The sequence below is a fragment of the Lepidochelys olivacea genome (genome assembly GCF_965140295.1).
Source record: "Lepidochelys olivacea isolate rLepOli2 genome assembly, chromosome: 7".
NCBI lineage: Eukaryota > Metazoa > Chordata > Testudines > Cheloniidae > Lepidochelys > Lepidochelys olivacea.
In genome coordinates this window covers 50,801,519-50,813,690 of record NC_140417.1, presented here as the reverse complement: position 1 = coordinate 50,813,690, position 12,172 = coordinate 50,801,519, and the positions used below count along the sequence as shown (strand labels likewise).

The window sequence follows — 12,172 nt, the reverse complement described above, 5'->3', positions numbered from 1 at the left end:
GGCTGGCGCCTCAAGGCGGTTGTGTGTAGGCGAGGGCTGGTGCATCAGGGTGGCTGTGGCATGTGAGGCCTGGCACGTCAGTGCCATTGTGGGGAGGTGAAAGTGGGTGCATTGGGGCCATTGTGGGGAGGGGAGGGTTGGTGCATCGGGGTAGCAATGGGGAGGGAAGGGCTGGTGGTTTAGGGCGGTTGTGGAAAGGCAAGGACTGCTGCATCAGGGCGGTTGTGGGGAAGTGAGGTCTGGTTTGTCAAGTTAGTTATGGTCAGGCAAGGGCTGGTGCGTCAGGCAGTTATGCGGAGGTGAGGGCTGGTGCATCAGGGCAGCTGTAGGGAGATGAGGTGAGGTGAACATCAGGGTGGTTGTGGGGAGGCGATGACTGGTGCTTTGGGGGGGCCATGGTGTCCGAGGGCTGGTGTGTCAGGGAGGCAATGGGGAAGTGAGGGCTAGCGCATCAGGGTGGCTCTGGTGAGGTGAGGACTGGCACGTCAGGGCACTTGTTGGGAGGTGAGGTCTGGTGCCTTGGGATTTTGATGGGGTGGCGAGGGCTGGCACACTGGGGGGTGGTGTGGGCTGGCACATTGGGTGGCCACAGGATGGTGCATCAGGGCAACTGTGGGGAGGCGAGGACTGGTGCATTGTGGCAGCTGTGGGGAAGCGACGGCTGGCATGTTAGGGCAGCTGTGGGGAAGCAAGGGCTGGAGCGTCAGGGTGGTGAGAGCTGGCGCATCATGGTGGCCGTGGGGAGGTAAGGGCTGGCACGTCACAGCGGCCATGGGGAGGCGAGGACTGGTGCATCAGGGTGGCTGTGGGGAAGTGAGGGCTGCCACATCAGGGTGGTTATGTGTAGGCGAGGGCTGTCATGTCAGGGTGGCTGTGGGGATGCGAGGGCTGGTGTGTCAGGGCTGTTGTGGGGATGTGAAGGCGGGTGCATTGGGGCTGTTGTGGGGAGGGGCGGGCTGGTGCATTGGGGCTGCTGTGTGAAGGCGAGTGCTGATGCATCGGGGAGGCGAGGGCTAGCATGTCAGAGCAGCTTTGGGGAGGCGAGGGTAGTGCATCAGTGTGGCTTTGGGAAAGTCAGGGCTGGCGCGTCAGAAGAGTTATGGGGAGGCGATGGCTGGCACATCAGGGTGGCTGTGAGGAATCAAGGGCTGATGCATCAGGGCAAGGCGAGGCGAGGGCTGGCGCATTGGGGTTGCTGAGGGTAGGTGAGGGCTGGTGCGTCAGGGCAGTTGTAGGTAGGTGAGGACAGGAGCATCAGTGTTGTTGTAGGTAGGCGAGGGCTGACTTGTCAGGGTGGCTGTGGGTATTTGAGGGCTGGTGCTTCGGGGTGGCAACAGGGAGGGAAGGGCTTGTGGTTGAGGGTGGATGTGGGGAGGCGAGGAGTGGTGGTTCGGGGCAGCTGTAGGGAGGTGAGGGCTGGCACATCTGGGTGGCTACGGGGAGGTGAGGGCTGGCGCATCAGGATAGGTGTGTGGAGGCCAGGGCTGGTACTTTGGGGCTGCTGTGGGGATACAAGGGCTGGCACATCAGAGCGGCTGGTGGGGGACGATGGCTGGCGCATTGGGGCAGTTGTGGGGATGTGACAGCTGGTGCTTTGGGGTGGCTGTGAGGAGGTAAGGGCTGGCACACTGAGGGGTGGTGTTGGCTGGGATGTTGGGTGGCTGTGGGATTTGTTCGTCAGGGCAGTTGTGGGGAGACGAGGGCTGGTGCATTGCGGCGGCTTTGGGGAGGTGAGGACTGGTGTGTCAGAGTAGCTGTGGGGAGGCAAAGGTTCATACATCAGGATGGCCATGGGATGGGGCATCGGGGCAGTTGAGTGTGACTCACCTTGCAGCATTTCCTCACCAGAACGACGTGAATTTCTTTCCGAATGCTGACACCGCTGTGATGGGCAAAGAAAAGAGGGCGGTGAGGCATGCAATGGCACTGTGAGGTATCATCATTCATAGAATCATAGAATATCAGGGTTGGAAGGGACCTCAGGAGGTCATCTAGTCCAACCCCCTGCTCAAAGCAGGACCAATCCCCAACTAAATCATCCCAGCCAGGCCTCTGTCAGGCCTGACCTTAAAAATATCTAAGGAAGGAGATTCCACCACCTCCCTAGGTAACGCATTCCAGTGTTTCACCATCCTCATAGTGAAAAAGTTTTTCCTAATATCCAACCTAAACCTCCCCCACTGCAACTTGAGACCATTACTCCTCGTTCCGTCATCAGCTACCACTGAGAATAGTCTAGAGCCATCCTCTTTGGAACCCCCTTTCAGAGAGCTGAAAGCAGCTATCAAATCCCCCCTCATTCTTCTCTTCTGAAGACTAAACATCCCCAATTCCCTCAGCCTCTCCTCATAAGTCATGTGTTCCAGACCCCTAATCATTTTTGTTGCCCTGGGGTCTGGGCATTGTCTGGGGTCAGGGTATGGCCTGCAGGGGAGTGAGAGAGTAGCTCCCGGTAACCCCACTGCAGCTCTGGGCTCTGACAGCAAAGCTGCTTTCCCTGCATCCAGCCCATGCTAGCACTAGCTCTTTCTGCTGTAACCCTGGCTTCTCGGTGACAGCCAGGTTGGCTCTGCAATTGCTTGATTGTTTGTAAAACAACACTATCTACAACATAAGAACAAAATAGGGAGAAATTCTGAGCCTGCCCTACCTCCCCCTCCTCCCTTTACCCCTCTGATGATATACAGGGCAAGACCCAGGGGACTGGACATATGCTAATGTTGAGCCACCACCTGGAAAAGGCAAACAGGGTTGGGCAAACGGTTGGACAAAGCCATGGAATGGATGACAGAAGTAGCAAAGAATAAATACGTGGCAGCATGATTAACCCCAGTCAACATGGTTCTCTGCAAAATAGAGCAATGGGAGAGGGTCCCAGAGCCTAGCCACCAGTCCGAGACCTGATGTCTACACTGCAGTTTTCCAGTCCCACAGCCCAAGTCTCATGAGCCTGCATCAGCTGACATGGACCAGCCACAGGTCTCATTGCAATGTAGCCACACCCCATACAATCCAGATTGCTCCCTAGAGTAGGGTTGTCAATTTTCTAATTGCACAAAACTGAACACCGCTCCACCAAGGCCCCACCCCTGCCTGTCCCCTTCCTAGAGGCCCCACCCCCGCTCACTTCACCCCCCCTCCCTCCATCAATCGCTCTCCCCCACCCTCACTCACTTTCACTGGGCTGGAGCAAGAGAGTTAGGGCTCTGGCTGGGGTGCGGGCTCTGGGGTGAGGACAGGTGAGGGGTTTGGGGTGTGGGAGCGGGCTTTGGGCTGGGGCAGGGGGTTGGGATGGGGAGTATGACTAAAGGGCTGGTGGTGCAGGCTCCAGGTGGGGCCAGAAATTAAGAGTTCAGGGTGTGAGAGAGGGCTCTGCGCTGGGGCAGGGGGTTGCGGGGCAGGGGGATGAGGGTTCTGGCTGGGGGTGTGGGCTCTGGGGTGGGGCCAGGGATGAGGGGTTTCAGATGCAGGAGTAGGCTCAGGGCTGGGGCAGGGGGTTGCGGTATGGAGGGGTTGTGGGGTGCAGGCTCTGGGAGGGAGTTTTAGTGTGGGAGTAGGTGTGGGGTCCTGGCAGCGCTTACCGCTCCTAGATGCAGGGCAGCCAATGAAGCTCTGCATGCTGCCCTCTTGTCTGCAGGCACCAACCCTGCAGCTCCCATTGGTCGCAGTTCCCAGCCAATGGGAGCTGCTTAGCTAGCACCTGGGGCATGGGCAGAGCCTCCCTGGCCACCCATGAGCCTACAGGCTGCTGTGATCTGGCGGCCATTTCTGGGAGCCGCACTGAGCCAGGGTAGGTAGGGAGCTTGCCTTAGCACCGGATCCCTGCTGTGCTGCCGACCAGACTTTTAGTGGCCAGGTTGGTGGTGCCAACTGGCGCCGCCAGGGTCCCTTTACGACCGGGTGTTCCAGTTGAAAACCAGATGCCTGGCAACCCTACTCTAGAACCTCATTCACAGGAATTGCACTGGAGTTTATTTATATAGATTCCAGCTTTGAAGGCCAGAAGGGTTCCTGTGATCAGCTCGGTTGAGCCTATTTGGCCCAGGTGAGAGAGCAGCCCCACAACACTTCCTAGAGCAGAGCCAGTTGTGAGTTAGAAATTGACAGTGCCAGGGAATCCACTAGGACCCCAGTAAATGGCTCCAATGGTTAATTCTTCCAGCTGTTGCAAATGTAAGCCTGATTTCCAGACTGACTTTGTCCAGCTTCAATGTCCAGCCATTGGAGGGTGTTAGCGCTTTCTCTGCCAGCCCGAGGAGCCCGGCTGAAATATTTGTTTGCTATGAAGTTCCTCCTCCAGGTGCAGCCTCTGCAGCTAATTGGCCTGCCTGGCCACCTTAACCCCTTCCAGTCCTGTGTGGGGTGGACAGCCATCGCAGCTTGTCAACAGAAAATCATCAGCCAGTGGGGGGGGGGGTTCTTGTGGGGATCTGTTCTCAGCTCACTGCTGTTCCAGATCTTTACCAATGATTTGGAAGAAAATGTACAGTCCTTGTGAGTAACATGTGCTGGTGACATGCAGCTGCGGGGGAGGGGGAGTGTTGGCAGATAACCGAAGGATGGTTTAGTTACTCATTCATAGAATCATAGAATCCTAGAAGATAAGGGTTGGAAGAGAACTCAGAAGGTCATCTAGTCCAATCCCCTGCTCAAAGCAGGACCAACTCCAAATAAATCATCTTACCCAGGGCTTTGTCAAGCTGGGTCATAAAAATCTCTACGGATGGAGATTCCACCACCTCCCTAAGTAAACCATTCCAGTGCTTCGCCACCCTCCTAGTGAAATAGTTTTTCCTAATATCCAACCTAGACCTCTCCACTGCAACTTGAGACCATTGCTCCTTGTTCTGACATCTGCCATGACTTTGAACAGCCTAACTCCATCCTTTTTAGAACCCCCCTTTAGGTAGTTGAAGGCTGCTATCAAATCCCACCTCACTCTTCTCTTCTGCAGATTAAATAAGCCCAGTTCCTTCAGCCTCTCCTCATAAATCATGTGCCCCAACCCCCTAATCATTTTCCTTGCCCTCCGCTGGACTCTCTCCAATTTGTCCACATCCTTTCTGTAGTGGGGGGGGGGGGGGCGAAAACTGGACACAATACTCCAGATGTGGCCTCACCAGTGCTGAATAGAAGGGAATAATCACTTCCCTCGATCTGCTGACAATGCTCCTACTAATGCAGCCCAATATGCCGTTAGCCTTCTTGGCAACAAGGGCACACTGCTGACTCATATCTAGCTTCTCATCCACTGTAATCCCCAGGTCCTTTTCTGTAGATCTGCTACTTAGCCAGTCGGTCCCCAGACTGTAGCAGTGCATGAGATTCTTCAGTCCTAAGTGCAGGACTCTGCACTTGTCCTTGTTGAACCTCATCAGATTTCTTTTGGCCCAATCCTCCAATTTCTCTAGGTCACTTTGGACCCTATCCCTACCCTCCAATGTATCTACCTCTCCTCCCAGCTTAGTGTCATCCACAAACTTGCTGAGGGTGCAATCCATCCCATTATCCAGATCATTAATGAAGATGTTGAACCCATTGAGCCCAACAATCTAGCCAGATTTCTATCCACCTTGTAGTCCATTCATCCAATCCATACTTTTTAAACTTGCTGGCAAGAATACTGTGGGTGACTGTATCAAAAGCTTTGCTAAAGCTTTGCTAAAGTCAAGATATATCACGTCTACCACTTTCCCCATATTCACAGAACCAGTTATCTCATCATAGAAGGTAATCAGGTTGGTCAGGCATGACTTGCCCTTGGTGAATCCATGTTGACTTTTCCTGATCACCTTCCTCTCCTTCAAGTGCTTCAAAATGGATTCCTTAAGGACCTGCTCCATGATTTTTCCAGGGACTGAGGTGAGGCTGTTCTCGTGGCTCTTCTTAGAACCCTCTCCAATTTATCAACATCCTTCTTGAGTTGTGGACTCCAGAACTGAACACACTATTCTAGAGCGCTCACACCAGGATTTCATTAGCCCTTTTGGCCACCGGTCACACAGGCATCTCATATTTAGCTGAGTATCCACCATTGCCCCAAATCTTTTTCAGAGTCACTGCTTCCCAGGATAGAGTATTAAAATGCATATTATTTGCTTGCTCTCCATTTACCAAGTGATCCATATCAGTGATCTGTTTTCTTCATTATTTATCACTCCCCCAATTTTTGGATCATCTGCAAACTTTATCGATGATGATTACACGTTTTCTTCCAGGTCATCAGTAAACATGTTAAATAGCATAGGGCCAAGAACCAAACCCTGGGGGACCCACCGGAAACACACACCCACTCAATTCCCCATTCTCAGTTCCATTTTGAGCCCTATCTGCCAGCCAGCATTTAATCCATTCATCATGTGCCATGTTCATTTTATATCATTCTAGTTTTTACTCAAAGTGTCATGCAGTCCCAAGTCAAAAGCCTTTCAGGTGTCTAAGAACCTTACATCAGCACTGTGATCTTTAACAACCAAACTTGCTAAAAAAGCTATCAAGATACCAAGCTGGGTTCCCCAGGCAGGCAATGGAACTAGCCCTATAGACATCAGTGCTTTTACAGCCTTGGCCCGGGCTTGCTTTTTACCCAAACACTCACAAAGTAAATCCACTGAAAAGACTGGGGAGAATGTGCAGAGGCTTTAGCCAGCCCCATGAGGAGAAGGCATCTTGTCCTTCCCCTTCCTTTTATACTCTGGCCCAAGCAGCCACAGGACCAGCCAGGACCTGTTAACCTGCTGCAGCGCCTCCACCTTGCCAGGATGCTACACGGATTGTGCATAGTGCTTATATTTTTTATTTAGGATTTTGTGTGAGACTGAGTCAAATGTCTTACAGCAGACTAATCCTATCTGAACAACATGTCTTAATGCAGCTCAATGCAACGGCATTCATCTAGGAACAAAGAATGCAGGCCATCCCTGCCAAATAGGTATGACATTTTATACCTTGGGGGAGCGCCCTGTAACCCCCTCATTTATATATAATTGTGAGGTATCATAGGAAAGGTTATGATCTGCTGAAACCCACTGTCCCATCTAAATAAGTACATCATTAATGCATATGAAGTTATGAGAATGTGTTGCATGCTGTGGGTTTGGGCAGCACCCAGATACTAGCTCCCCAGAGACAATGACAAGGGAAGAGGTAATCAACACCTGGGTGGGTGCTGAACAGACATCACCAGCCATTGTCCAGAAGAGGAGTTACAATTCAATGACTCGCTCACAGGAGACACACCAGGATATTGCTTCATCTTGTGATTCAGCAATGACCACCAGACATGCCTGGACTTGTGTTCTCCAAGCACATGGGATTAAGGATATAAAACAGAACACAGGGGCCCCCTGCTTGGCCTTTCTCCTTCCCCCACCTATGCTTCAAGCTACAAGGACACTCAGAAGACTGAAGATTCCAACAGAGGAGACTGGCCCAGGTTTAAGGAACAAATCTGTATATTAAAGATTGCAATATCCAGTGGGGTGAAAAAAACTGCTTAAATCTAGATGTTGCCCAGTCTAATAGGGTTGGATGTTTAGACTGCATGCTTATATTTTATTTTATTTTATTTTGGTAACTAACTCTGACTTTTTGCCTATCACTTATAATCAATAAATTTCTTTAACTGTTTATCTTTACCAGTGAGTTTGCCTGAAGTGTTTGATAAAAGTGTTTGCTCAGGTTTACAAAGGCTGGTGTATATCCACTTTCCATTGATGAAGTGGTGAACCAATTAATAAACTTGCACTGCTTGCCTTGAGCAGTGTGTGACCTTGCACCCCATAATGCTTTTTAGAAATATGCTTAGGAGTGTAAATATGACATAACTGGGATATGTTTTATGCTAGATATGCCATGTAACATATCCTTGCAAAGGTTATGATCTACTGAATATATTCATCCTATTTGTATGCATGTATCACTTTTATATCTGAAGTTATGAGCATTGGCTCTATGCTTGTATTTAAAGTGTTTGCTGAAGGAAGCACATAAGACAGATTTGGTCAACATAGTTTGAAGGGGTTATTCAAGTAATTGGGAGTACTTAACTAACAATGAACTTTGGAAGACGCCAATCCATATTGTAGCTTTCCTGGGAACATTCAAACTAACATGTAAACAATGGTGTTTGTAAAGAACTGAGTCATGCATGGGCATGTGACTTGCCCAGGTGACTGCAAAACTCCATCTTGTTGAGGGGATTTTACACAGGAGAAGAGCGGGGTTTCCACCCACAAGAAAAAGACTATATAAGCTCTTGGAAACCCCTCCTTTTTGTCTTCAGTTGGCTCAAGAGGTAGCCTCTCCACCCCAAAGATATGCCTGAAAGAAACTGGAACAAAGGACAGTAACTACAGTGGTGTGAGTGATTGCTGGACCGAGACTAGCCTGTCAAAAAAGATTATTGGAACATCTCTGAGGGGAAGATTTACCTGCATTTAGTTTCCTACTGTATTAGGCTTAGACTTGTGTGTTTTTGTTTTATTTTGCTTGGTAATTTACTTTGTTCTGTCCGTTATTACTTGGAACCACTTAAATCCTACTTTTTATATTTAATAAAATCGCTTTTTACTTATTAATTAACCCAGAGCAAGTATTAATACCTGGGGGAGCAAACAGCTGCGCTTATCTCTCTATCAGTGTTATAGAGGGTGAACAATTTATGAGTTTACCCTGTATAAGCTTTATACAGAGTAAAACAGATTTATTTGGGGTTTGGATCCCATTGGGAACTGGGTATCTGGGTGTTGGAGACAGGAACACTTCTTAAGCTGTTTTTAGTTAAGCCTGCAACTTTTGGGGATGTGGTTCAGATCTGGGTCTGTGTTTGTAGCAGGCTAGCATGTTTAGCACAACCAGGCAAGGTACTGAAGTCCCAAGCTGCCAGGGAAAACAGGCTTAGAGGTAGTCTCAGAACATCAGGTGGCAGTCCCAAGGGGGTTTCTGTGACCCAACCTGTCACACAGTGCAAGATGGTATATCCTGAGGTACAAGGCTGGGAGCTGGGGGGATTTGGCTGGTGCATTTCTCTGTGTGATTCATGTGTGCCTCTGGGACCATTCATACAATCTAGCTGGGTGTGGGGCTCCACATGTGTTTGTCCTGAGTGATGACAGCATCTGGAGGAGCTTGCTGCTTGTCACTAGCAAAGCATTTTGAGAGACAGCCCAGGCTGGAGAGTTAAGGGGGCACAGCACTTTCACAGTCCCAGGCTTCACACCGGGGAGCCCGTCAGTGGTGCAGCAATCAGGGTGAAATACAGATATTGTTGTATTGAGCAAGATTTGCACTTCGTACACTGGCATAAAGATTTTAAATGAGGCTTTAAGTGTGGCTAAGAACAGTCAGGAGGAGGCTACCGGTTTGTTATTTTCTGTTTGTTTATTTTGGGAAAGGGAAGTAGGGACAGAAAAGCAGGAAAATTAGTGAATGCAGTGAAGCTATTGCAAAGTTGGACCTTTGAGAGAGAGAGAGAGAGAGAGAGAGAGAGAGAGCACTATAGAATATTGGAACTGAAAGAACTGGAGATAAAGGAAAGAGAGAGAGCGAAAACACCAACTGGACCTACTAGAAAAGCAAAACCAGAATCCACCGACCCCAGTGATTCCCATCACTCCAAAAATCCACAATTAGGACCATTCATACAATGAGGTAGACGATACTGCTGAATATCTGACTACCTTTGAAAGGCTGTGTGCAGTGCATGAAATCCCTGATGCCAAGAGAGTTCCTACCCTGATTGCAAAATGAACTGGTAAAGCTCGAAGTGTGTTCAATGAAATGTGTGTCCATTGAGGATGTCTTGCAAAGGTTTCAGATTACCCCTGAAACATATAGCGTTAAATTTAGGAATCTCAAGAGGGATGGATATTGGTATGAGTCATGGCGAATATGTGAACAAAATGAAAGATATGATGGGAAAATGGGTGAGGGGCAAAGGTGTTTCAAGCTTTGAAGGAATATTTGATCTTATTGCTCAAGAGCATTTCTGTGTCTATGGGACAAAAATGTAAAAATCTTTAGATGAGATGGCATCTCTAGCTGATGCCTTTGAAGAGACCCAGGCATCTCTTGAAAGCAAACCACCAAAAGAGGGGCTTTAACATGGTGGGAAGGGAGGATCCTGTTTTATCCCTATAAAGAAAGAGGGTGGCTGGTAGGCTGAGTGCTCACCTCCCCAAAATCATTCCTCTAACCCTCACCCCAAATCTCCTGTAAAAAGCATAAGAGCCCAAAAGGTGCTATTGTAATTCCACCGATCTTCTGAGGAATGAATGCCCTGTGCTAGGAGGAAGCAGGCAACCAATAGCTCATGTTAGTTCTGCTGTCCTCAACACAGAAACCCCCCCGAGGTGATTGAAATCTATCATATTGGTTTTGTGAGATTAGCCTCTGAAGAACCAGATATGGAGCATTGTTAAGGTTGTCAGAATTGATGGCAGGGAGTACTTGGTGCAGAATGATACAGGGACCCAGATCTCTCTGGTTAAGCAGAGTGTGGTCCTAAAGTCTAGTATATTACCTGGCTGGCAGAGATTGTGGGGGTCGATGAAAGCAGATTCCTCATACCACTAGCTAAAATCCATGTGGTATAGGAAGATTTGGAAAGTGTTTCAACCGTGGGGGTAATGGAACACCTCCTAGTTGACCCGCTTCTTGGTTATGATTTTTTCTGTGTGGTTCAGGTTAAGGTATTTTCCCACAGCAAGAAGTTTTATGCTGGGACCCCCAACGGAAAGGGTCAGGTCTCAGGAACTGCTGAGAGAATGGGAGAGAGCCTCCTTGATTCCTCTACAGCAGGGGGAAGCCACATCCTTGCAGCTGGGAGGTTGGCTGAGACCAGCTCCTGCATAGCAGTTGGAGGCAACACCTCCTCAGGAAGGGATGGGGATGTAGTGCCTGCCAGGGAGTGAACTATCCAGGTTGTTAGCTGAACCAGAGACGGATCCCGCTCTAAGGAGCAAAGGGAGATGTGTCCCAGAGGGGAGCCCAGAGAAGGCGGAGGCAGTTCTTTATGAAAATATGCTTATGATATGAATATGATATAACTGAGATATACTTTATGCAAGATGGCTCATGTGAGATATCACTGGAAAGGATATGATTCACTGAATGTGATTATCCTATTTGTATGCTTGTATCATTTCTGTATCTGAAATTAGCAATGTTGTCTATGTATCTGTATTTCAACTATGCTACTTTGGATGACGCCACTGCTAACACTTCAGGTACAACAATGGAAAAGCCAGACAGCGTGGATGGCCCAACAACAAGGACAGTGGACTGTAAAAGAGTTTAATCTTCCTGTGGGTCAGCCTGTGAAGAATGGCTATGTCATAAATATAAAGGGAAGGGTAACCACCTTTCTGTATACAGTGCTATAAAATCCCTCCTGGCCAGAGGCAAAGTCCTTTTACCTGTAAAAGGTTAAAAAGCTCAGGTAACCTGGCTGGCACCTGACCCAAAATGACCAATGAGGGGACAAGATACTTTCAAATCTGGAGTGGGGGAAAAGGCTTTTGTCTGTCTGTGTGATACCTTTGCCGGGAACAGATCAAGGATGCAAGCCCTCCAATTCCTGTAAAGTTAGTAAGTAATCTAGCTAGAAAATGTGTTAGGTTTTCTTTGTTTTGGCTTGTGAAATTTGCTGTGCTGGAGGAAATATGTATTCCTATTTTTGTGTCTTTTTGTAACTTAAGGTTTTGCCTAGAGGAATTCGCTATGTTTTGAATCTGACTACTTGTTAGATTATCTTCCATTCTGATCTTACAGAGTTGTTCTCTTATCTTTTTTTGTTCTTCTAGTAAAATTCTGTTTTTTTAAGAATCTGATTGGGTTTTTTGGGTCTTAAAAATCAAAGGCTAGTTTGTGCTCGTCTTGTTTATTCTCAAGCCTCCCCAGGAAAGGGGGTGTAAGGGCTTGGGGGAATATTTGGGGGAAATAGGAACTCCAAAAGTCCTTTTCCTGTTCTTTGTCTTAATCACTTGGTGGTGGCAGCATACTGTTCAAGGACAAGGCGAAATTTGTGCCTTGGGAAAGTTTTTAACCTAAGCTGGTAAAAATAAGCTTAGGGGGTCTTTCATGTGGGTCCCCACATCTGTATCCTAGAGTTCAAGTGGGGAGAGAACCCTGACATGGTGGCAGAGCGGTGGGATCATTTTGAACCAAAAGC

At 48.7% G+C, this 12,172-nt stretch overlaps 1 protein-coding gene across 1 annotated transcript in view; it reads right to left on the bottom strand.

Annotated features, from left to right (window-relative positions):
• BSN (bassoon presynaptic cytomatrix protein) overlaps window positions 1–12,172 on the bottom strand; it is a 464,875-nt gene that overhangs the window by 18,034 nt on the left and 434,669 nt on the right. Inside the window, exon 10 of the mRNA XM_084633753.1 lies at window positions 1,828–1,882. Coding sequence (XP_084489879.1) covers window positions 1,842–1,882 — 41 coding nt within the window. The 3' untranslated portion in view covers window positions 1,828–1,841. The remainder of the gene's footprint in view (window positions 1–1,827; window positions 1,883–12,172) is intronic.